Source organism: Lithobates pipiens, unplaced genomic scaffold, assembly GCF_037356315.1.
Source record: "Lithobates pipiens isolate NorthernLeopardFrog02 unplaced genomic scaffold, aLitPip1_a1.2 Scaffold_35, whole genome shotgun sequence".
In the NCBI taxonomy this organism is placed as follows: domain Eukaryota; kingdom Metazoa; phylum Chordata; class Amphibia; order Anura; family Ranidae; genus Lithobates; species Lithobates pipiens.
Genome location: NW_027507811.1, coordinates 22,313,288 through 22,340,285, shown reverse-complemented (window position 1 = coordinate 22,340,285; position 26,998 = coordinate 22,313,288). Strand labels below are relative to the sequence as shown.

Here is a 26,998-nt window from a genome sequence, read left to right as displayed (position 1 = left end):
TACAGTATATATCCCCTCGAATGTACAGTATATCTCTTCTGTCTGTTATTCTCAGAGTGGATTAGATATTTTGCTCCCTAACCATATAGTTGGTTATTTATAGTTACCATTGCATATAGAGATATTTAAGAATAAATTGCCTTTTTTTTTAAACTTTACATATTAACTAAATTATATACCACACTTTTTTCTAAGGTTATTAACCAATGAAACAATCATCGGCCAACTAATCGATTATGAAAATAATCGTTAGTTGCAGCCCTAGTTCAAACCACACATGAGAGGTATCGCCGCAATCGGTAGAGTGAGAGCAACAATTCTCGCCCTAGACCTCCTCTGTAACGCAAAACATGCAACCTGTAGAATTTTTTAAACGTTGCCTATGGAGATTTTTAAGGGTAAAAGTTTGTCGCCATTTCACGTGCGGGTGAAATTTTGAAGCGTGACATGTTGGGTATCAATTTACTTGACCTAACATTATCTTTTCACAATATAAAAAAATAAAAAAATTCGGCTAACTATACCATTTGTCTTATTTTTTAATTTAAAAAAAAGTGTATTTTTACTAAAAAAAATAAATAAAAAAAGTGTGCTTGTAAGACCACTGCGCAAATACGGTGTGACAGACAGTATTGCAACAACCGCCATTTTATTCTCTGCGGTATTTTGAAAAAAAAAAAAAGTATAATGTTTGGGGGTTCTAAGTAATTTTCTAGCAAAAAAACCCTGTTTTTAAATTGTAAACAAAAATTTTAAAAAAGAGGCTCGGCCCTTAAGTGGTTAAAGAGAAGACAGGGAGGCGCACAGCCTAGTGCAGTTGAAAACGCTTTAATCAATATAAAGAAAATTCATAGAAAAAGTTGAATTCACCTTTTTCAGTAAAGAGAGAGACCTTGTACGCAGCCTTAGGTCCACAGGGTGATGGACACCAACACCATGGCCAGTGGTGAACCTAAATCGACTTTAGGGTTTCTGCTGCGGCATCTATGTCCTCCATTCGGCGTGTTCCACTGAGGGAGCAGGTCAGGTTTAGAGTCCATCCCGACTCCATGTAATCCACAGAACACGTAGAGAAAAATCTCAGCCAACGCACAAGCCCAGTGTATGATGGGTGATAGCAGCCACCATGGCCAGTGGTGCGGTGTAGCTAGTAACCTTTTCTATAAGTGCCGACAGACCAGGAGAAAAAAAAAAAAAAAAAAGAGTACGACTCACGTCCGCACTTAGAGAGTATTGTGACTTCTCTGGTGTTTCACAAGGTGCTGTTTCTGAGTGAAAGATTTCCCGCACTCTGAACACGAATAAGGATGCTCACCCGTGTGACTTTTCTGGTGTTTCATAAGGTGTCCTTTCCAAGTGAACGATCTTCCACACTCTGAACAGAAATAGGGACGCTCACCAGTGTGACTTCTCTGGTGTTGAACAAGGTCTCCTTTACAAATGAAAGATTTCCCGCACTCTGAACATAAATAGGGACGCTCACCTGTGTGAATTCTCTGGTGTTTAACAAGGTCTCCTTTATAAATGAAAGATTTCCCGCACTCTGAACATAAATAGGGACGCTCACCTGTGTGATTTCTCTGGTGTTTAACAAGCGTATCTTTCTTATAGTAAGATTTCCCACACTCTGAACATGAATAGGGGCGCTCGCCTGTATGATATCTCCGGTGTTGCACAAGATTTCCTTTCACAGTGAAAGATTTCCCGCACTCTGAACATGAATAGGGACGCTCGCCCGTGTGATGTCTCTGGTGTTGCACAAGATTTCCTTTCAGAGTAAAAGATTTCCCACACTCTGAACATGAAAAAGGACGCTCACCCGTGTGAATTCCCTGGTGTATAACAAGGACTCCTTTATTAGCAAAAGATTTCCCGCACTCCAAACACGAATAAGGACGCTCACCCGTGTGACTTATCTGGTGGTCAACCAGGGCCCCTTTTTGCGTGAAAGATTTCCCACACTCTGAACATGAATAAGGACACACACCCGTGTGAATTCTCTGGTGTCTAGTAAGTGCTCCTTTTTGAGTGAAACATTTCCCACACTCTGAACATGAGAATAGATTGTGACCTTGGTGATCTCCTTCATGGGGTGAGGAAGTTTCCTCGGGATTAGAAGGATCTGTTGATGGATCTGCAGTGTGAGATCTTACATGGATATTTCCAATCATAGTATGTGATTGATGAGAAGATTCCCCCTGATCAGAGGGATCCATTGATGTCTCCGGACAGGAAGGTCTGTGATGTATATTTTGTGTATTTGGATTTCCTCCTGGAGGATCCTGTGTGATGACATTATCTTCTGACTTACAATCAGCAGATAATAGAAGACGTCTCTCCGAGGAATTCCTGACATCACATCCATCTGTTGGAAAACAAGGTTTAAATTAATGTAATGATGTCAGTAGTTTTAATTAGAGCTTTAGCTTTTCCTCCAGGCCAATACAATAACGGAAATGCCAATCTTACAGATAGATTATGGAGGACAGTAAGTAGCCTATCAGGAAGTTTTCACATCGAGTCCATATATGATCTGTAAATACTTTCATATTAAATAGCTACTGTATGACTAAGGCTTCACTATCCAAAATGGGTTAGTGATTTGTTATTAAATTGGATTGCCTGCATAAGTCTAGATTTTAAATAATAAAGAATTTGCAGATCATATATGGACTCCAATCTGAACACTTTAAAAAAAAAACGGCAGTAATAAAAGACTCAAGTACGTTGGACTAGCAATGAACTGCAAACTGGCATACTGGGTAACATTGCTTTGTGCATTAAAGACAGATAATGCCGCGTACACACGATCGGACTTTCCGGCAGACTTGGTCCGGCGGACTGGAATCCGTCGGACAATTCGATCATGAGTGGGCTCCACTTTTTTTCCTAAAAGTCCGATGGACCTAGAAATAAAACATGCTTCAAATCTATCTGACGGAATAAAAAAAATAAAAAAATAAAAATCGGGAAAACTGTTCATCTGTGTGCTAGTCTGACGGACCAAATATGACGCAAGGGCAGCTATTTGCGATTGAACTTCCTTGTTTAGTCCTGTTTACCTCATCACGTTCAAAACAAACTGACTTTCGAACGGACTTAGTCTGGTCATGTGTGGCCAAGTCTGTTTCGTTCAGAAAGTCCGTCGGACCTCTGCCGAAAGTCAGTTGGAAAGACCGTCTGACCTAGTCCGTCGAAAAGTCCGGTCGTGTGTACACGGCATAAGAGGCATATTGGAGATATCAAATAATTTTATAGAAACTTTACATTATATTGAGGAATGGAGATGGACCTTTCATATGTTGTACAGTATCTCCTCCTCATTTGTTGGGAACATGACGTTATATTGAGGAATGGAGATGGACCTTTCATATGGTGTACAGTATCTCCTCCTCATTTGTTGGGAACATGACGTTATATTGAGGAATGGAGATGGACCTTTCATATGGTGTACAGTATCTCCTCCTCATTTGTTGGGAACATGACGTTATATTGAGGAATGGAGATGGACCTTTCATATGGTGTACAGTATCTCCTCCTCATTTGTTGGGAACATGACGTTATATTGAGGAATGGAGATGGACCTTTCATATGGTGTACAGTATCTCCTCCTCATTTGTTGGGAACATGACGTTATATTGAGGAATGGAGATGGACATTTCATATGATGTACAGTATCTCCTCCTCATTTGTTGGGAACATGACGTTATATTGAGGAATGGAGATGGACCTTTCATATGGTGTACAGTATCTCCTCATTTGTTGGGAACATGACGATATATTGAGGAATAGATGACAGTCCTATCCTGAGGAGAGTGAGGTAAGACTAAAAAAAGAGGGGTGGCAGTAAAAAGGTAAAATGTTTGTGTTGGTCCTCATACAAAGTATCAAATCTTTGTTGTCTGGATAAACAAATGAAGAATTGTTGCCTAAGACTGGAGATCTCTTTAAGTAAATAGAGGGAGGTAAAATAGATAATAAATCCTTTGTTGTACGCTGGGACTAGGGCCGTGGTATACTGTGAGTACGTGGAAATGGAGATGTGAAGATCTGATAAATACAATCCTTATACTCAGAAGTAAAATGAGAATGTAACCCCACAGTGCCTGTACTTACTTGTGTCGATAGATGGAAAAATTTCACCCAGTTCACTTTTCATAATCATCCCAACCTCCTCTGTGGACAGCTGATCACCCCCCTCCACTTCTTCCTCTTTTACCTCATCTTTTATATTAATCGATTCTTCGCCCTAGGGGTGAAGAGAAGCACTTTTATTTGCCTTCCTCTGCTCCCCCAGCAGATGGCGTTCCCCCACACATCAGCAGTGGACCTTGGCATCATAACATCCAGACAGTGCAGAGCTATGGACTGGGTATTGTGTACTGTAATTAGACCTTCTTTAATCTGTCCCATTGACCCTTGCAGTGCAGATACAGTCCCACTCATTTTTAAGTTTCCAGGAGTTGGGCTTTAACTTTCTAATCACAGACTGAGGGAGGGACAATACAGCATCTGCAGGTGTTACTGACCAGCAGGTCTACTCTCCTGTCTATTTCAGAACAGATCACATGCCCCTTTCCTGTGAACACAGGGGGGCCAGGGATCCATCTCCTGGGGGGCGCAGCATCACACTGGATTGGAATCACAGGAGCAAAGACCAGCAACATGACATTCAAAACATGACCCCCGCTAAAACACGCAGATATCCAGAAACTGTACAGGGCACTGTCTACCTTTATATGGTCGGGTAAGAGAGCGCGCATAGCTTTACATAAATTATGCCTCCCGAAGGCTGAGGGGGGTGCGGGTTTACCCAGTGTTCGTTTCTATAACCTTGCATGTTTGTTAAGGCAGGGTCTAGACTGGCTTTCGGGCACCTCTAGGTATTGTAATGTACATCTGGAAGGGGCTATGGCTTCTCCTTACACGTTGGCAGCAGTCCTTCACTCCAACCTACATGCTCTGCCACCTCATCTTAAATCTAATCTGCTTATCAGAGACACCAACATTGCATGGAGAGAAATACGCAAATTATTAGGACTACCCACAACCATCTCGAGTTTTCTGCCCATTCAAGGAAACCCTATGTTCATCCCTTCCACTTTGCACGGCACATATTCACAATGGAAACTCAAGGGACTCGCCTCCACGAAAGCTTTATATCAAGCAGATCATCGTGAGTTTAAGTCGTTTGAGACCCTGTCTCAGGAATTCTCGCTACCTCCGACCCATGTTTTCTACTATAACCAGCTAATCGACTACTTGAGCTCGCAATATGGGCCCCAGACGAATCCTTTCCAGCAGTCCTTCATTGACACTGTGTTGAACTCGGGGGAATATTCCATTTCCAACCTTTACTCTTGCCTCATTCAATACCATTCAGATAAATACCATCTCACACCTTTCCAGAAATGGGCGACCCTCCTAGGGGATGACAATCTCCCTACTAAAATTATAGATGGTTACCGGCAAATACGTAAACTCACACTCTCCGAAACGTGGCGTGAAACACAATTTAAGATAATTCACAGGGCCTACTACCCCATGTACAATGATAATAGCAATATGAACTTGAAAATATGTCCATGGTGCTCTTCACCTCGCCCCACTCTACTCCATCGTCTGTGTGAATGCCCTGCCATAGCAAGCTACTGGGACACAGTAACTACCTACGTTGAATCTGTTTCTAAACAGCGGATTCCGAAAGATGTTATGCTTTGTGTATTTGGATGGGCACCTCAAACTCCCCCAGCGGGAGACGGGATTCCGACGTCTGTTTCTCACTGGGCACAACTGGCACTTCTTGTTGCTCGTAGGGCGATTCTGCAATCTTGGATATCCAAACATCCCCCCACGTTGCTAGCGGTACAAAAGGCTATCAAATCACTTTTCTATATGGAACGACTGGACGCCATCACCAGAACTCCTCGTCCTACACACCGTTTCTTTGCGAGATGGCGTAACTATATGGAGGTCACTTTAACTCACGCTGACATTCAGACAGCAATGCATCCATTCCGATTTACGGCCTGGTATCTCCAAAAGGATCTGGCTGGCTCTTTGGGTAGACTTAAACTGTCTCCCCGGGGAGATCCTGCGGCCTATAGGCCACCTTGACATTCTGACCCTAAGATGTGCATTTCTCATCATAACTGTGTGTTTCCTCGTCTTTCCTTTGTTCTAGAGGTTGTGACCCTGAGGCTACCGATTTTACTCATATCTCTGGTATATTCGGATTGTATAGACTATTGAGACCCACTCGGGTCCGTTTGCCCCGACCCTGCCATTGGTTCTTTTCTACTCGCTACATAAGTGTTTGTATCTGTATACTTTTGTTTTGTACAGTTATCTTCTGTAACCTTTTATTTGTAAAACCAAATAAAAAAAATTTCAAAAAAAAAAAACATGACCCCCATTGGAGGAACACAGAGGATGTCATGTGACATATGACCCAAGACCCACAGAAAAAAAGGAACATACATAGTTAGTAAGGTTGAATAAAGACACCAGTCCATCTAGTTCAACCTGAGTGTGTGTCTACAATTGTCCCTATCCCTGTACATTGCACACTCACATCGGTCCCTAACCTCAAGGCACCCACAATCCAAAGTCTCCATTCATATACTAGGGCCAATTTTGGACAGAAGCCAATTAACCTACCTGCATTTCTTTGGATTGTGGGAGGAAACCGGAGTACCCGGAGGAAACCCACGCAGGCACAAGGAGAACATGCAAATTCCAGGCCGGTAGTGTCGTGGTTGGGATTCAAACCAGTGACCCTTTTTACTGCTAGGCGAGAGTGCTAACCACTACACCACTGTGCCGCCCACAAATTTTTAATCAATATCGATTAAAAAAAATGAATATTGTAAATGGGAATGGGGGAGGGGCAACAAAGTCTGGACTTCCGATGTAAAAGAAAACATTAAAACAAGAAAATACATAGAATGTCATGTCACAAAAATCACAATCTCTTTTGTGTTCTATACCCCAAGACCACCTACCTTATCATGGTGGGGGATGGTGTGATCTTCCTGTGTGGAATCCCGGGAATACAGAGGACGGGGACATCTCTCTGGTGGGTTCCCATTACTGGATCCATCTGTAGGAAACACACACACTGACTGAATACATTGTTTCTATGAATTTATCAGATGATGGGGGATCTAGGTGGAGCCTCCGTACTGCTCTCTCCTTTACAATAAAGTCTCCTCTTACCCGGTGATGTGAGGGGCGGCTGATTCTCCATCATGACGTCCTTGTAGAGATCTTTACGCACTTCTAAATATTTGTTCTCCTTGGAGATATTCTCTGTGACATCCTGACACCTTATAGGAACCTGACACACACAATGATACAGTCACCATCCAGACACATCCCTTGTCTGTTACTGGATAATGTCCCCAGAATTCCCGGCACCGCTCACCTCTCCTGTCAGCAGCTCAATGATCTTCTCAGTGACTTCTAGAATATTCTGCATGTTGTTTCTCTCAAGAACGGGGGAGTGAGGTGGAGGCACTGCAATGGAGTTCTGGCTTCGACCCCATCGTTCTGACATCGCTGGATACATCCCTTGTAAAAGACCTTCAATACATGTTATCTTTACTGCAGCATATTTCTATTAAAGGGGAAGAGCAGAATACAAGGAGTGATGTCATGTGACCTCCCAGAATCCTCCTCACCTCTCCAATCAGGTCTGTGTTTTATTAATAGAGATAAGAGTGATGTCATGTGACCTCCCAGAATCCTCCTTACCTCTCCAGTCAGCAGGTAGATGATCTCCAGGGTGAGGTTTAATATCCTCTCAGTCATGTGACTCGGGTTCTCCTCCATCCTCACTGATGAGATCATGTGATCCATACAAGACTCTGATCTCTGTAGACAGATAATTTTTTATCATTGATCATTAGACAAGAATAGATTAATTTTAAACCCTCCGTCCAAAGGTGAGGGAGGCTTAGAACTGTATTTGTGTCAATAAATACCAAATATATTCAACATGAAAACCATGTGTTGACTATATGCACTCATCTGGCACTTTATTAAGTACACCTAGCTAGTACCAGGTTGGACCTCTCTTTGCCTTCATTCTTCGTGGCATAAATTTAACAAGGTGTTGGAAACGTTCCTCATAGATTTTGGTCCATAGTGACATGATAGCATCATGCAGTTGCTGCAGATTTGTCGGCTGCACATCCACAATGCCAATCTCCCGTTCCACCACATACCAAAGGTGCTCTATTGGATTGAGATGTGGTGAGTGTGGAGGTCATTGGAATACAGTGACCTCATTGTCCAGTGGTGAGATGATTGGAGCTTTGTGACATGGTGCATTATCCTGCTGGAAGGAGCCATCAGAAGATGGGGACACTGTAGTCATAAAGGGATGGATGTGAGGATCAAGGTATAAGAATAAAAATGGTTGACAGTATGTTTCTTTAAATGCTTATCTCGTCTGTTTTCAGTTGTTTTAAAGACATCATTCTTAAAGGCCGGATGGGTGCAGTCACATCCAGTCACGTACACACAAAGAGGAAGCCATGTCATAAGGGTCAACTGCTGCATCAGCTCTAAAAGCAGAAGACACTTAGAAATTGCCTTTTATAGAAGTTGTTTTGTTTCAACATTTTTAACGCCTGCCTGTCTTTTGTGTATATAAGACCTGTGTTAATAAAGAGTCTCAGAGTGAGTGAGTGCGACCGTCTGAGCAGACATACTGAGAACTCTTTCCGTGTCTCCTTGCTTAGATAGGACTCTAATAATAATTGGGAAACGGTAACATAACTTATGAATAGGTGACTTGCAGTAGTCACACCTAACATTTTTGGCGCACGAACAAGGGACTTCGCTAAAGAAACTACAAGAGGCGAACGAACATAAGGACGGAACAAAGAGGTCGGGCACATCAGGAACCACAGACAAATCCTGCGCAGGTAAGAAAAGCTTTATTTTCTTATAAACTCTGTGCTTCTTAGATTTGTGCCCACCCGATCTGTCTGTATTGTTCTTCAGGTAAAACCAACCTCTGTAGTAAGGGAGTCTTGAATTTAATATTTGACTTATGTTACCGTTGTTTCTTGTCTGTCTCCTTGTCATCTGTCTGTTGTGACTGAGATAAGCCCTGTTTGTATGGTGTGAATTGAAACATATATCATCCCAATGGGTAACGGAATGCGCCCTTAACTCGTAAGAGTACTTGGGGGTCCGACACTTAAGTTTGATATACGCTTTTTGATTCATGAGCCTAAAAACGGGTTGAAAGTATAAGTCCTGACTGCCTCGATAAAGCAGGAATAAGAAACGAATGCTGAGAGATTCCATGGTAATGGGAAGGGAATAAGGTCTCCACAAAGTCCGGAGATCTAGTTATATGTGTTTGGCCACCAAAAGGAATGCTTGTACATGTTGTAGCCGTCAGTCTGGTCATAATATTTGTCAGTTGGCTAGCATATAAAGTAATTTGATTTCAGAAATCTCATCCAGGAGAGGTTTTTAGTATTTTGGCACCCTAGGAGGAGAAGGCAACGAGACACTTAGTAAGTGATCCAAACGCCACCTAGGCAGGACTGTCAAAATTGGCCAGAAACATGGTAAACCCCAGGAGGAATCTCAGAAATGTTATGCTGTTAAAGACATAATTACAATGTTGTATGGGAAGGACAAGGCACAGGGCACGAATAGGGTTCTCAAGAAATTTGGAATGGATGGAGAAAATGGGCTAAGTGTAGAAGGTTGGGAGAATATAAAGAGAGACAGACAGGGGGAGGTCCTGCAGAACAGATGGGTATCACAAATACAATGTTTAATTAAGGTTTCCAACAGGGCTAAAGAGGAGGGATGGAAGTATTGTCATGAACAGGGTGGATGGGACATGAAGGTCCGACGCAAGAGTCTCCCTTCTGCTCCCGAGGATGGAGTAAAAATGGAAGGTACTCCACCTCCTTATACCACTACCACACCGGGTAGCGAAAGACCAAAACTTTATCCTTCCTTAAGAGGAAGAGGATGGGTATGCCGAGTATGCGGTACCCAAAATACAGACTGGGCACAGGAATGTGTACATTGCGGAGCTCAAAGACCAGAGCCCGTAGCTCCAGTCCACAGTCGGACTAGGGTAATACAAGTAAATAATCCAAATGCGGGTCAAGCAGGACAGCCACCTACAGTGACTGAACAAGTCGTTCTGAGGACATGGACACCTTGGTCGGCTGACACTCTTATGGCATTAATACAGAATGCTCCTGATCCCGTAGCAAAACCTGCCGCATTCTGTAGATTCGTGACACAATTACTAGACACACATGAAGCAGCTTGGCAAGATGGGGAAGATTTGTGTAGACATAAAATGACACTGACGATGTTTAATCAATTTATGAATGAAATTGCTCCACATAGACCACAAGGGGATCCAGCGACAAATCCACCAGGAGTACACCCCCGTCATATAGACTCTAGACTCCTGTTTATTAATCAGTTACGAGAATTTTGCCAAGGGAAACAGCAGGAAAGGGGTTCGACAGCGCCCATAAAACAGGCCCCAGGTCAGACTGTTACAGAATTTTACCTCAACATGGAAAGCATGATGGCTGACGAAGGTCTAGATTTAGCCTTACCCGTCACCATTAGGGCTTTCAATCGACAGTTTATGGAAGGACTAGTACCCCAAATAGGTGACAAACTGAAGGCATGTACTCCCGAATGGAGAGCCATACGGGACAGAGGAACATTGTTGCAGAAAGCACAAGGCATAGAGGCTGATTTAGCAGAAGCTAAACCCAGAAGGACACCGGGAGTTAACACTGTTGCCCGGGTCAATGAAGGAGGGAATTCCTCCCGTAAACCTCTTACCTGTTATTACTGCAACAAGGTGGGACATATAAAAAGAGACTGTAGGAAAAGAATAAAAGACGAACAGGAAGGAAACACGGACAGAGACACGAGGGACTACAGACAGAGGCGTACCAACGATAGGGACGATCCGACCGCATGACTTGCCCCAGTCCTAGCTGAATCAGAGAATAAAATGCTCCACATGTTGATGAAGGTGGAAGGTAAACATATTCCTTGTTTAGTTGACACAGGAGCATCACGCAGCTTATTATCTGATTCAGTAGTCCCTCCACACATGACATCCCGTGACACCATACCCATAAGTGGTTATGACGGTCTTTTGTCCGATGCCCCACTGACTAAACCTTTAAAAGTAAAAATAGGGAATGGCAACCACCTGACACTTGTGTATTGTTGCAATATGTAGATGACCTATTGTTATGTTGTCCGGATAACGATACTTGTTTAAAAGCCACTCTATCATTGTTACAATTCCTGGCTGAAAAAGGGTGCAAAGTGAATAGAACTAAGTTACAGGTATGCCAGAAAAAGGTTGTCTTTTTGGGCCACTGTATATCCCAGGGTACTCGACACCTCACTGAAGAACGAGTCCAGGCCATAAGACAAATGAATGTCCCACGCAACTTAAAGCAACTTCGTATGTTTCTGGGAATGGTATCATATTGTAGACAATGGATACCACATGCCAGTTCTCTGATGCAGCCATTATATGATTGCTTGAAAATAGTACCCTATGTACTCACAGAAGCAGGTCATAAGTCTTTTAGCACCTTAAGAAAGTTACTAATTTTGGCACCTGCGATCGGGATCCCTGACTATACCAAAACATTTCATTTGTACATTGCTGAAATCACGGGACACGCAACAGGGGTGTTGACACAACAACACATCAAACAAAGGCCGGTAGCATATTTCTCAGCGGCTCTCGATCCTGTCTCTAGAGGATCACCGTCCTGTGTACGAGCAGTCGCAGCAGTGTCAATTATCATTGACAAATCCTCAGAAATTGTCTTAGACAATCCTGTAGTGGTACATACCACACATGACATACACGCCATCTTGTCGCAAGTTCAGCCAAAGCACATATCAATGGCGAGGCAGCTGCGTCTGCAATGCACCTTGCTCCTACCTCCCAATGTTACCTTCCAGCGATGCACTTCCTTTAACTTAGCACAACTTCTACCCTTACAGACAGATTTGACAGGGGGGAGTAATGGTGAAGGCACAGCACAAGAAACTCAGGATTCTGACACACTTTCATTTCATGACATAACATCTGATGAACACGATTGTTTTCAACTTATGGAACAAGAGATCACGGGGTTCCCACATGTCACAGACACACCCATTGCAAATGCAGAACACACACTGTACATAAATGGTAGTAGATTTGCCGATGACAAAGGTAAATATCACACAGGTTATGCTGTGGTAACGGACACACAGGTAATTGAGGCAAAGTCATTACCAGCACACATGTCGGCACAAGAAGCGGAACTAACGGCCTTAGAAAAAGCCTTAGAACACTTAGAGGGACAAGAAGGGAACATTTACACTGACTCTGCCTATGCTTATGGTGTTGCACATGATTATGGCCACATATGGAAAGCTAGAGGTTACCTTACAGCAGCAGGCACACCTGTAAAACATGGTGAAGGAATCAAAAGAGTCCTGAACAATCTTCAAAAAGTTAGAAGAGTAGCCATTATGAAGATAGCGGCACACACGAGCGCAAAAACAATTGAGGCAAAAGGAAATGCATTTGCAGATTTAACTGCAAAACAAGCAGCTCTAGGGGAAGTAAGCCCTGAGACCTTAGCTACGGTAAAGGTGAGCATCCCAGAACCGACATGGCAGCAGATGAGTAAACTACAGGAGCAAGCAGGAGAGAGCGAGAAAGATAGATGGGTAAAAATGGGAGCAGCACCAGGCCTTGACAATATATGGAGGGAAGGAGGCAGAATATGCCTACCTGCCTCTCTATACCCAGCAATGGCAGCGGCTGTCCACTTGCCCACTCATGTCAGCTCCAATTCTATGTATAGGATTGTAAGCCAAGGATGGCTAGCCCCTGGATTCAGTAGTACTGCAAGGAACTACTGTGCTGCATGCCAAATCTGTCTGTTAAATAACCCAGGACAGAGAGTGAAAACCCCACGTAAACATCAGGTTCGGGCCCAGTATCCCTTTCAGAGACTGCAAATTGACTATATCCAAATGCCTAAGAGCGGCCCATTTGAATTTTGTCTCGTGTGCATCTGCTTATTTTCAGGCTGGCCAGAAAGTTATCCAGTGAAATCAGCTACAGCGAAAGCCACAGCGAAGAAACTGATCACAGAGTTAATACCTAGGTTTGGTCTTCCTGAAACCATAGAATCAGATAGGGGAACACACTTTACAGGAGAAATCATGCAGAATGTAATGGCTATGTTAGGGGTTCAACAAAGTTTCCACACCCCTTACCACCCACAGAGTTCAGGATCAGTAGAAAGAGTAAATGGGACAATAAAGTTAAAAATACAAAAAGCTATGCAAGAGTTAAATAAACCTTGGCCAGAATGTCTGCCTTTAGCTTTGTTCTCCATAAGGTATACTCCAACGGGAAAAACAGGGTTATCCCCATATGAAATACTTTTTGGGAATGCACCCAGACTAGGTTTATACTTTCCACAGAGTATGCAATTGCAATGTGATAGTTTGACTGCATATGTGATACAATTACAACAGCATCTAACTAAGATCCACAAAAGTGTGTATTCTTCTCTTCCAGACCCTAACTCAATAGCAGGTACTCATTCGCTGAGCCCCGGAGATTGGGTCTATGTAAAGAAACATACCAGAAAAGCTTTAGAGCCACGGTTTGAAGGACCATATCAAGTACTGCTGACCACTCCCACATCGGTCAAGTTGGAGGGTAAAGCAGCCTGGATCCACGCTTCACACTGTAAAAAGGAGCCAGTTGGCAAATGACAACATGTATCTTTTTATTCTTTTTGTTTCCGTAATCCTGACCAATAGTTTGGTTACCTCACAGAATGAAATTCACAAGGATGAAGGATTTTCTAAAAAAATGTTATTACTGAAGTTTAAATATGCTTATGCTCGGAAGTCAGGATATGAGAAATGTTGGATTTGCAGTAAATTACACCCCAGTACAGCAAACATACCACTGATGGCAGTTCCTATAAATTATACTGACCTTGCTAACAGTAGCATTAACATAACTGGAACAAATACCAGCAAGACAGTAATGTTTAAATCAAATGGTCTCGCCTTTCCCCCTGCCTGGTGTTTCAACTTAGGGAACACAACGGGAGGAAATAGAAAATGCCAAGACAGCAAGTTTAACTTGTCCATTGTCGTATTAAATGGAAGCTTCTACCCCAGTAATTCCAGCACACACCAGACATTATCTGACTTCCTCACTAACATTGTGGATAATAATGTTAGGTGGTTAGTATCCAACTTATCCCTCTATGGATACACCTCTCGTTATAGAAATGATATCAGTTCAAGATCAGTAGCTCTAGGAAACAATATATACATCTGTTGTGGGGATAAGTGTTATACCTGGATACCTAGAAGGGCTCAGGGATGGTGCTACCTCGCAAGTTTGGTACCAGTAATGGGAGTAGTGGGTGATGAACGAGGTGATCACCTACTAGAAGCTAGTATGCACCCCAGATATCCCCTCAGATATCGTAGCAAGAGAGAAATATTCTTAGAGCAGGACATGGCATGGGCTTGGTTCCCGTCCTGGACAGGATGGGGTATAGACTTAATGAAGCGACTAAATAACTATACTGGAATAATTAATGATATTTTGGAGAAAAACTCTGATGACATTACTAAGTTAAATCTAGAGACCAGAGCCATCACAAAACAAATAGAATTACATGAGTTAGCGATTGAAAGTATGAGTGCAGCATTAACAGGACTCTGTGAGGCTACAGAAGACTATGAATGTTGTACTTGGATACATAACACCAGCATCGAGATACCCGACTATTATGACATCATTGCACGACACCGCACGGAAGTAAAGGATCTACAGGAGAAGGCCCGTAATATTGGCCGTGACTGGGATCCTTTTGGTGGAACTTTTAGTTTCTCAGGGTTATTTTCTTGGTTCAAGAAGGCAGCAATGACGATTATAGTAGTGCTTATATTCATATTTCTCATTTATTTGTGTTTTAAGTTGTTTATGTGCTTTTGCAAGAAAGCCAAGGTAAATGCTGTAGAAAAGATGGAACTTTTGTAAGTTGATAAGTTGGATAAGATAGGTGGATTTGGTTCCTTGATATCACCCATCTGTTAGAAAAGCCACTCTTCCTGAATTTTAGATGTTGGTACTATCCAGGGGGATGGGTGTATACCCCTCTGACAACTCGCGGTCAGGGAGAGTACTTTGGACATAGGCCGACTAGAACTTGTTCAGGTGGACCCAGGGTAAGAGGGAAGGGTGATGTCAAAGGGGGAAGTTGTGAGGATCAAGGTATAAGAATAAAAATGGTTGACAGTATGTTTCTTTAAATGCTTATCTCGTCTGTTTTCAGTTGTTTTAAAGACATCATTCTTAAAGGCCGGATGGGTGCAGTCACATCCAGTCACGTACACACAAAGAGGAAGCCATGTCATAAGGGTCAACTGCTGCATCAGCTCTAAAAGCAGAAGACACTTAGAAATTGCCTTTTATAGAAGTTGTTTTGTTTCAACATTTTTAACGCCTGCCTGTCTTTTGTGTATATAAGACCTGTGTTAATAAAGAGTCTCAGAGTGAGTGAGTGCGACCGTCTGAGCAGACATACTGAGAACTCTTTCCGTGTCTCCTTGCTTAGATAAGACTCTAATAATAATTGGGAAACGGTAACATAACTTATGAATAGGTGACTTGCAGTAGTCACACCTAACATGGACATGGTCAGCAACAATACTTATGTAGGCCGTGGCATTTAACCATACTTAATTGGTACTAAGGGACCCAAAGTGTGCCAAGAAAATATCCCCCCCCCACACCATTACACCACCACCACCAGCCTGAACCGTTGATACAAGGCAGGATGGATCCATGCTTTCATGTTGTTTATGCCAAATTCTGACCCCACCATCTGAATGTTGCCGCTGAAATCCAGACTCATCAGACCAGGCAACGTTTTTCCAATCTTCTATTGTCCAATTTTGGTGATCCTGTGCAAATTGTAGCCTCAATTTCCTGTCCTTAGCTGACAGGAGCGGCATGCGGTGTGGTCTTCTGTTGCTGTAGCCCATCTGATTTATGGTTTGATGTGTTGTGCTTTCAGAGATGGTATTCTGCATACCTTGGGTGTAACGAGGGGTTATTTGAGTTACCGTTGCCTATCATCTGGGACCAGTCTGCCTCATTCTCCTCTGAAACCAACAAGGCATTTTCCTCCACATAACTGGATATTTTCTCTTTTTTGGACGATTCTCTGTAAACCCGAGATGATCGTGTGCGAAAATCCCCGTAGATCAACCGTTTTTGAAATACTCAGACCAGCCGGTCTGGCACCAACAACCATGCCATGTTCAAAGTCACTTAAATCCCCTTTTTTAATCTTGGTGAACTTCAGCAAGTCATCTTCACCACGTGTAGATGCCTAAATGCATTGAGTTGCTACCATGTGATTGGCTGATTAGCAATTTGTGTTACCAAGCAACTGAACAGGTGTACCTAATATAGTGGCCGGTGAGTGTATATAGGAGTAAAAAGGCAGACATAGTGGGGGTTACTTTATAAAAGTAAATCTTAATACCTCCTCTGCTTCCATCTCCAACATCTTCTCTTTACTCCCTCAAAACACTGCTCTCACCAGGAACTTCCTGTTTGGACCCCAACAGCACTTCCTGTTCATTGGTTACCTCACTTCCTGTCTGCACCTGACATCACTTCCTCCCCTACAATCAGGCTCTTCCCGTATCTACATTCCACCATGAATTGTCGTTTTGTTCCACTCAATATAATTGGTAAAGATCTCCACCCTGTCGCTCCAGGCTTCGGTCCTCTCTATGGTCACCCGGCAGAACCGCCATGCTTCAGTGTTGGGCTGCCTGGTGGGAGAGCCCAGGAGGGTGTCAGCAGGCCCCTTCCGCCGCTTGTAAAAGCAATCCAGCATTTTTTTTAGCTGCTCAGATTGATTTTATATTTTTAACATTGCTAGATGTAAAGAAACAATGCCGTGGACATTCCTGCAGCTGCAGCCATGGTCTTGGTATAACCCCTTCAACCAGAGAACATATGTGTACATCTTTTTGAGGGAAGGGGTTAAACACCCCCTCCTTTGGCCACAGGCCCTCTTCTCCTTTGTGTGCCCCTCTTACTCATATTCTTAAGTCGGAATAGAGATGCCCACCCTTGTGGATTCTCTGGTGTTTCACAAGGTTTCCTTTCAGAATGTTTTCCTGCACTCTGAATGTGAAAACGTACGCTGACCTGGGGGAATTCTGAACAAGGCCTCCTTTTTTTAACCACTTCCCGACCGGCACACGCCGATGTACATTGGCAGAATGGCACAGGCAGGCATATTGGCGTACAGGTACGTCCATTTCTACATGCCGCCCTGCCATCGTGTGCGCGCCGACAGCGGTGCGCTCACGTACCGGTCGGGACCCCCGTGAGTCAGGTCGCGGGTCCCGCGGACTCGATCGCCGTGGGGATACCTGCGATCGTCTCACGGGGAGATGCCAATGTAAACAGCATCTCCCTGTTCTGCCTAGCAACAAGTGACGCTGATCTCTGCTCCATGTGATTGGAGCATAGATCAGGTTCACTAACACAAAGACCAGCCCCCCCACAGTTAGTAACACGCCCCTAGGAACACTTAACCCCTACACTGCCACCCCCTGGTTAACCCCTTCACTGCCCTTCTCATTTACATAGGAATCAGTGCATTTGTATAGCACTGATTGCTGTATAAATGACAATGGTCCCAAAAATGTGTCAAAAATGTCCGATGTGTCCGCCATAATATTGCAGTCACAATAAAAATCGCTGATCGCACCATTACTAGTAAAAAAAAAAAATTAATAAAAATGCCATAAAACTATCCCCTATTTTGTAAACGCTATAACTTTTGTGCAAACCAATCAATAACCGCTTATTGCGATTTTTTTTTACCAAAAATATGTAGAAGAATACAAATCCGCACGGGTGATCAAATACCACCAAAAGAAAGCTCTATTTGTGGGAAAAAAAGGACATCAATTTTGTTTGGGAGCCACGTCGCACGACCGCGCAATTGTCAGTTAAAGCGACGCAGTGACGAATCGCAAAAAGTGGTCTGGTCTTAAGCCAGCAAAATGGTCCGGGGCTGAAAGCGGTTGAATAAAGATTCCTGCACTCTGAATATGAATAGGGATGCTCAGCCATGTGATTTCTCTGCTGAACATCATCTATCTTCTCTTTCCTATAGAAAGATTTCCCACACTCTGAACATGAATAGGGACGTTCACCTTAGGGTGACAATGTGTTCTCCATTGCCCGCATTTTGCAGGTCTGTCCCGGGTACCTTAAAACAGCCACCCTAATGACCCGAATTTGCAGGGTGTTGGCCCTGCAATGCACTGCGCGCTGCAGCCAATCAGGGCGCAGTAAAAGCTTGTTGTTAGGGAGCTGGACCAGGAAGCTGGCCGCCGCATCCTTAACAACTGATCAGCTGTCAGCGGGCTTCTCTGCTGACATCTGAATAATTTAAAAAAACAACCGCCGGTGAAAAACAAAAAAACAGTGTGCGGCCCCCCTCTCCCAGTCCATACCAGGCCTTTCTGGTCTGGTGTGGATTTTAATGAGTGCGGTGTGATTTATGATGGATTTACATCAGGGGGCATTGTTTTTTTTATTTTTTAAATAAAGAAATTATCAAAAATGGTCTCTGTGTTTTTATAACTTTTTGACACTTTTTTGGTGAATGGGTATAGGGACCATGTACCCCATACTCATTCACATGGGGGAGGGCGGGATCTGCGGGCCCAGTTCTTAGATAGGTAAGGGGTGGGTCACGCTTCCGTGGCGTTACCAACCCAGCATGCACCAGTCTGTGATGTCACACGGGGGGCGGTACCACCAGGTGGCCCCACCCTTATCTATATAAGAACTGTCAAACGGTGGAGCCTTCAACATTAAAGGGGCTTCCGGATCCTGAAAAGCCCCTGCCTGTAGACCCCCACAACCACTGGCCAGGGTTGTGGGGCAGGGCCCCAAAGCATAAACCACACCCCCCCCCCCACCCCGTGTTGGGGGCATGTGGCCTGGCATGGTTCAGAAGGGAGGGGGTGCTTGTTCTCCCCCCCCCCTTTCCTGGCCTGCCAAGCTGCATGCTAGAAAAGGGGTCTGGTATGGATTTTGGGGGGGGGGGGGGGTGGTGTCCCCAAATGGCAGTTTGGAAATGTGGTCACCCTAGTTCACCTGTGTGACATCTCTGCTGTTTCCCATGGTTTCCCATCAGAGTGAAGGATTTTCTGTGCTCTAATGCTCAGCCATATGACATAAAGAGAAGACAAGGAAGTACACAATCAATGCATAGAAAACTTTATTGAGATATAAATACATTCATAAAAAGATTGCATCCACATGTGGCAATAAGAGGATATACCTTGTACCCAGCCTTATGAGCACAGGGGGAAGGTCAGTGACAGGCTGGAGAAATGAGGATGATGTACTCCCGCACTTAGAGCATATCGTGACTTCTCTGGTGTTTCAGAAGTTGTCCTTTCCGAGTGAAAGATTTCCCGCACTCTGGACACAAATAAGGATGCTCCCCTGTGTGTATTATCTGATGTTTAACAAGATTATCTTTCTTATTGTAAGATTTCCCGCACTCTGAACATGAAAAAGGACACTCAACTGTGTGAAGTATCTGGTGTCTAATAAGGTCTTCTTTACAAATGTAAGATTTCCCGCACTCCGAACATGAATAGGGACGCTCACCTGTGTGGCTTCTCTGGTGTCTCACAAGGTTTCCTTTCAGTGAAATGTTTTTCCACACTCTACACATAAATAAGGATGCTCCCCTGTGCGACTTATTTGGTGTCTAACAGGACCTTCTATCTGAGTGAAACATTTCCCACACTCAAGAATAAGGGCGCTCACCTGTGTGAATTCTCTGGTGTCTAACAAGGGCTCCTTGAAGAATGAAAGATTTCCCGCACTCTGAACATGAATAAGAATGCTCACCCGTGTGACTTATCTGGTGTTCAACAAGGGCCCCTTTTTGAGTGAAAGATTTCCCGCACTCTAAACATGCATAAGGGAGCTTATCCGTGTGAATTTTTTGGTGTCTAACAAGATCTCTTTTCTGATTGAAAGATTTCCCGCACTCTGAACATGGATAAGGACGCTCACCCGTGTGAATTCTCTGGTGTTTACCAAGGGCTCTTTTCTGATTGAAAGATTTCCCGCACTCTAAACATGAATAAACGTGCTTATCCGTGTGAATTCTCTGGTGTCTAACAAGACCCCCTTTTTGAGTGAAAGATTTCCCGCACTGTAAACATGAATAGGGATGTTCTCCTGTGTGAATTCTCTGGTGTATAACAACATCTCTTTTCTGATTGAAAGATTTTCCGCACTCTAAACATGGATAAGGGCGCTCACCCATGTGACATCTCTGGTGTCCAACAAGGGCCCTTTTTTGAATGAAGGATTTCCCGCAGTCTGAACATGAATAAGGGCGCTCACCCGTGTGAATTCTCTGGTGTTCAACAAGGCCCCCTTTGTGAGTGAAAGATTTCCTGCACTCTAAACATGAATAGGGATTCTCACCTGTATGAATTCTCTGGTGTATAACAAGGGCTCCTTGATGAGCGAAAGATTTCCCACACTCTGAACACGAATAAGAACGCTCACTTGTGTGACTTATTTGGTGAATAACAAGCGCCCCTTTTTGAATGAAAGATTTCCCACACTCTGAACATGAATAAGGGCGCTCACCTGTGTGAATTTTCTGGTGTCTGGAAAGTGTTCCTTTTTGACTGAAACATTTTCCGCACTCTGAACATGAAAAAGCACGCTCAGCCGTGTGAGTTTCCAGGTGTCTAGTAAGTGCTTCTTTCCGAGGGAAACATTTCCCGCACTCTGAACATGAATAAGGGCACTCACCAGTGTGAATTCTCTGGTGCCGAATAAGTTTTCCTTTTAGAGTGAAACGTTTCCCACACTCTGAACATGAATAACAACGCTCATTCGTGTGAATTCTCTGGTGTTTCGCAAGGTTTCCTTTCAGCGTGAAAGATATTCCACACTCTACACATGAATAGGGACGCTCACCCGTGTGACTTATCTGGTGGTCAACAAGCGCTCCTTTTTGCATGAAAGATTTCCCGCACTCTGAACATGAATAAGGACGCTCACCCGTGTGAATTCTCTGGTGTGCAACAATGGCTCCTTTTTTAGTGAAACATTTCCCGCACTCTGAACACGAATAAGGACGCTCACCCGTGTGAATTCTCTGGTGCTGAATAAGTGCTCCTTTCCCAGTGAAAGATTTCCCGCACTCTGGGCATGAATATGGACGTTCTCCTGTGTGAATTCTCTGGTGCTGAATAAGTCTTCCTTTCTTAGTGAAAGATTTCCCGCACTCTAAACATGAATAAAGATACTCACCTGTGTGAATTCTCTGATGTGTAACAAAATTTCCTTTTTGAGTGAAAGATTTCCCGCACTTTAAACATGAATAAGGACGCTCACCTGTGTGAGTTCTTTGATGTCTAACAAGGTCTCCTTTTTCAGGAAAAGATTTCCCGCACTCTGAACATGAATAAGGACGCTCGCCTATGTGGATTTTAAGATGTTTAACAAGGTCTCCTTTTCGAGTGAAAGATTTCCCGCACTCTGAACATGGGAATAGATTGTCACCTCGGTGATCTCCTTCATGGGGTGAGGAAGTTTCCTCGGGATTAGAAGGATCTGTTGATGGATCTGCAGTGTGAGATCTTACATGGATATTTCCAATCATAGTATGTGATTGATGAGAAGATTCCCCCTGATCAGAGGGATCCATTGATGTCTCCGGACAGGAAGGTCTGTGATGTATATTTTGTGTATTTGGATTTCCTCCTGGAGGATCCTGTGTGATGACATTATCTTCTGACTTACAATCAGCAGATAATAGAAGACGTCTCTCCGAGGAATTCCCGACATCACATCCATCTGTTGGAAAGAAATGTAAAAAAAAAAAGAGAAAAAATGAAAACATTTCTGTAGTTCACAAAAAACTGGAGTTTTAGCTCCATCTCCGTATGAGTGGAGTAAGTGGAAAATTCAGATTTCAGATCTGGGCACCTTTACTCCCTGCTGGCGATAGTTGGTGTGGCTTGTCAGTTTGACACACCAAATCTCCGATCTAGGTAAGGAGCCTCTGACGTAGGTTCTTTACCATGTGATCAGCTGTGTCCAATCACAGCGTAAACAGGAAGAGCCGTTTATCAGCTTTTCCTCCACTCGCACTGACAGACACAAGTAGAGGAGAGCCAGTCGTCTGCTCTCCTGAGAGGAGGGTTTACGCTGATTAATTATCACCAGGACCACCAGGGATGCCCACCCATGGCCACCAGGGTTGCCAATCAGTGTCCATTAGAGGTGCCAATCAGTGCCCATCAGTAATGCCTGCCAGTAATTCATCAGTGCCGCCTATCAGATCCATTTATCAGTGCCCATCAGTGCCCCCTATGAGTGACCATCAGTGCAGCCTATCAATGCCCATCGGTGCCACCTAAACGTGTCCATCAGTGCCACCTAAAAGTTCCACCTTAGGGCCTCATCATAAGTGCCACCTTATCAGTGCCACCTTATCAGTGAAGGTGAAAATGTACTTATTTACAACATTTTATGACAGAAACAAAAAGAAAAACTTTTTTTTTTTTTCAAAATTTTAGGTCTTTTTTTTATTTGTTGCGCAAAAAATAAAAATGCAAGTGGTGATCAAATGCTACTAAAAGAAAGTTCAATTTGTGGGAACAAAATGATGAAAACTTTGTTTGGGTACAGTGTTGCATGACCGGGCAATTGTCATTTAAAGCGTGACAGCGCTAAAAGCTTATAATTATATTGGGCAGGAAGGGGTTAAAGTGGCCCGTATTGAAGTGGTTAATATTCAATAGCCGGCTATGACCTCATTAGCCAAAACGCGTTGGTCAATTGTTAATACATCGGATTGCTTGCATTTGCATGGGTCTCAACTATGGGTAATGCCGTATACACACGGCTGGACTTTTCGACAGAAAAGGTCCAACGGAACAAATCCGGCGAACAATTCGATTGTGTGTGGGCTTCATCGGACCTTTGCTGTCGAAAAATCAGATAGACTAAAGATTTAGAACATGTTTCAAATTTTTCCAACGGACTTGAGTCCGGTCGAAAAATCAATTTTTCTGAATGCTAATCCGACGGACGAAAACCGACGCTAGGGCAGCTATTGGCTACTGGCTATGAACTTCCTTATTCTAGTCCGGTCGTACGTCATCGTGGTTGAATCCGTCGGACTTTGGTGTGATTGTGTGTGGCCAAGTCCATTCATTCAGGAAGACCGTCGGACCTAGTCTGCCAGAAAGTCCGGTCATGTATATGCGGCATTAGTGCCACCTCATGGCTGGAGGTCACGTTATTTCTCCAGTCCCCACACCAGAAGGATCCAGTCTTATCACCTACCAGTGACACCTGTCCTGGCACTGACTACAGAGACCTTTTGAGGGGAATAGAGCTGAGCCCCGGTTGTCCTCCACCAGCTCTTTACAAAAATGCATTGTACACTTCACCATGATGTCCAACCCAAAGAGGAAAACCACCACAGGAGGACCTGAACATCACGGGTCCAGGCATGCTTCATAGGAGGGTTCTGTAGCGGACCCCAAGTTAAGGACCCAGACTCTCAGTAAAGTTCTCAAAGTGCCAAGCTACCCCTACCAACAGAAACTCCATCAACGGTCACCACAGTTCCCCATCATGAATTGTCCACTTCTCCTTCTCATCATTCTTCACTTCATACCATCAAGGGTAAACTAAATTGTACATTTCATTCCCCAGGTTCAGTGTCCGTTACTTACTTGTGTCTAAAGGTGGAGAAATGTCATCCTGTGCAATCTTCATAATCATCCCAACCTCCTCCATGGACGGCTGATCACCCCCCACATACGTCTCTTCTTCTTCCTCTTTAACCTCAACTTTTATATTAATCCGTTCTTCACCCTGAACCCCAAAATAATAGAAAATATTTATTAAAGCCGAACACCAGGCAGATATAAACGACACAAATTAATGCAGTGCGTTCATTATTAAATGTGCTTTATTTTCAGTATAAGTTTAAGAATGTGACCTGGTATCAGGCTCTTGCAGTACCTGTGCATAAGAGCTGGGGGAGGAACAAGACCGGTAGGCATTACTAACCTGAAGCAGGTCTACTGCCCATTTCCTCAAAACCATGGAAGCCAGGGACCCACCCCCTAGGGGCAGATGGATTACCTCAGCCTGGACTTACAGGAACAAAGAAGCAGCATCATGTCAATTAGCTTCCCCCCCCCCATATTGAAGGGACACAAGGAGGAAGAGGACTCATGATGACATATGACTAGACTTAAGACCCACAGAAGACAGAAACATATACTGATTTAAAACAGCAAAAAAAATAAAAGGGGGGGGGGGAAATGTGAGGTGCTCAAAGAAGGAGCTGCAAATGAAGATGGGGGTGCCGGCAACAAAGGCTGCAGTTCGGATATAGTAGTAGAAGTATGAAAACATCAGACTACAAAGAAGAATGCCATCTCACTTATTCCGAAATATTTCTGTGCTCCGCATACTGAGTCTACCTACCTGATGATGGTGAGGGATGGTGTGATGTTCATGTGGGGAATCCCGGGAATACAGAGGTACACCCTCCTCCATTAACTGCTGAGCTCCTCTCATCAACGTCTCTTCTTCTTCCCCTTTAATCTCAGCTTTGATGTCTTTCAGTTCTTCACCCTGAACCCCAAATATGACAGAACACATTTGTAAAATGGAACAAGAGATTACATAGAAGAAAGTTCTCATAGCTTAGAATTATTTTTGAGTTCTGGTTGCTCAATCCCATTTACCTGACGATGGTGGGGGATGGTATGACCTTCCTGTGTGGAATCCCGGGAATACAGAGGACGGGGACATCTCTCTGGTGGGTTCCCATTACTGGATCCATCTGTAGGAAACACACACACTGACTGAATACATTGTTTCTATGTGTTTATCAGATGATGGGGGATCTAGGTGGAGCCTCCGTACTGCTCTCTCCTTTACAATAAAGTCTCCTCTTACCCGGTGATGTGAGGGGCGGCTGATTCTCCATCATGAAGTCCTTATAGAGATCATTTTACCTGAAGTGAAGGTCTACATATCCCCGATCATCAATCTATATTCTTAATCAGTTTATTTATTTATTTAGTGTTCATTACTCACCCATGCTCATATCTATAAAAGGTTCTTCCTCTTTAGTTGTCACTATCATCCCAACTTCCTCCGTAGACTCCTGAAAACCCATCACAGTCGTCTCCTCTTCTTCCTCTTTAACCTCATTTTTTACATACATCTGTTCTTTATGCTAAGCCATTAAAAAGAAAAAAAACAAAAATGACAAATAGGCTGAAAGAAGAGTATAATTTCATCATTTAGAGTCACATTTTGTGTTCTTCCCATCTACCTGATGATGGTGGGGGATGATGTGACCTCACCTGGTCCCAGGCATACAGAGGAACACCCTCCTCCATAGACAGCTGAGCTCCACTTATCAATGTCTCTTCTTCTTCCTCTTTAATCTCAGGTTTCGTGTTTTTTAGTTCTTCAACCTAAACCCCAAAAATTATAGAATATATTTGAAAAAAGGAACATGAGATTAAACACTGGAATGTCTTCTCATAGCTTAGAACTAATTTTCAGTTCTTGTGGTTCACTCCCACCTACCTGATGATGGTGAGGGATGGTGTGATCTTTCTGTGTGGAATCTCGGGAATACAGAGGAAAGAGACAAATGATGGGGGATCTAGGTGGACCCTCCGTACTGCTCTCCTTTACAATAAAGTCTCCTCTTACCCGGTGATGTGAGGGGCGGCTGATTGTCCATCATGACGTCCTTGTTTCAGGAAGTGAGGTGAAGGCACTCTGCAGGTTAAATGGTCACCAGACTTCGCCAGATGAACAGTCTGCTTTGAAAAAGCAACAATATTGTCATGTGACCTCCCAGACTCCTCCTCAGTAGAAGAGTAGAAATACAGCTAAAGCCTAACTAGTCTTTAAAGAACACCCAACAATGACTGTGAAAGCGTCCATAGGCTCCCATCATGCAGCCGTTGTCGGAGGTCCCTCCTCTCTGCAGTTGTCAATGACACATGGAAGCTGGATCACATGACCAGTCCAGAGAGGGTTGAAAATAGGTAAGTATATACTGTTCATCGTTTTTCTTGCACAGGTTAGTTAATGTAGGTCTTAGCAGGGATATGCAGCATTTTTAAGACTAGTAAGGTTTTAGATGAAATTTTCTACTATCTTATTACCTCCTCTGCTGCCAGTTCCAGCAATGTCTCCACTCTACTTCCTCCCGACTCACCTCTGACCCGGAACTTCCTTTTTAGACCTCTACATCACTTCCTGTTAATATGTTACCTCACTTCCTGTCTGCACCTGACATCTTTTCCTCCCCATTTCTGGCATCATTTCCTGTCTGTATAATCACACTCTTCCAGTCGTGCTTTTGTTCCACTCAATATAATTGTGAAAGACCACCTTGAGAGTAATGTCATTGAAGGGGGGGTCCTGTCTATTTTCAGTATGTGAACATTATAAGATAACACTGCAATGGTTAAAAAAATAGGAGCCACTAGACCTGTTACCATCTTATAAAATTGCAGGTAAATGAGCAAAAACAAATTAGGTATGCTAATTGCTTACCTGCCATGTTTTTCCTCTCCATAAAACATTGTTTCCCTCCTTTGCAAAGAGCATTTATGTGTTTGTAAAACTCCCATTAGTTTCTCTGTAGCTAACCACTTGCCGACCGCCCCACGTACATGTACTGCAGAGCTCTTCTGCCTGAAATCACATACAGAAAAACGTGATTATGCTCTTTCTGGTCTAGGGCATACTGCGGTTTACCCACTCTCACTGGGATTTGGC

General features: G+C 43.6%; 2 protein-coding genes and 1 pseudogene across 4 annotated transcripts in view; all 3 read right to left on the bottom strand.

Annotated features, from left to right (window-relative positions):
• Nucleotides 1-26,998, bottom strand: part of LOC143956391 (uncharacterized) — a 221,053-nt pseudogene that overhangs the window by 169,801 nt on the left and 24,254 nt on the right. The gene's annotated exons all lie outside the window — the stretch shown is intronic.
• LOC143956252 (uncharacterized) lies at nt 813-16,727 on the bottom strand. Of its 2 annotated transcripts, XM_077466442.1 has the most exons (7): nt 16,626-16,727; nt 7,756-7,875; nt 7,427-7,618; nt 7,219-7,339; nt 7,005-7,102; nt 4,117-4,249; nt 813-2,365 (listed from the first exon to the last, which is right to left on the bottom strand). In XM_077466442.1, the coding sequence occupies exons 1-7, from the start codon at nt 16,647-16,649 to the stop codon at nt 1,224-1,226; spliced, it is 1,830 nt and encodes a 609-aa protein (XP_077322568.1). In that variant the 5' UTR covers nt 16,650-16,727; the 3' UTR covers nt 813-1,223. The 2 variants fall into 2 exon arrangements, with proteins under 2 accessions (XP_077322568.1, XP_077322569.1); XM_077466443.1 differs by lacking the exons at nt 4,117-4,249; nt 7,005-7,102.
• LOC143956181 (uncharacterized) lies at nt 19,381-26,385 on the bottom strand. The gene is given in 10 exon segments (XM_077466334.1): nt 19,381-19,834; nt 19,836-19,940; nt 19,942-22,015; nt 23,908-24,049; nt 24,671-24,820; nt 24,934-25,031; nt 25,289-25,430; nt 25,561-25,674; nt 25,790-25,830; nt 25,919-26,385. Coding segments are annotated over 10 exon segments (2,943 nt in total). The 5' UTR covers nt 25,953-26,385; the 3' UTR covers nt 19,381-19,791.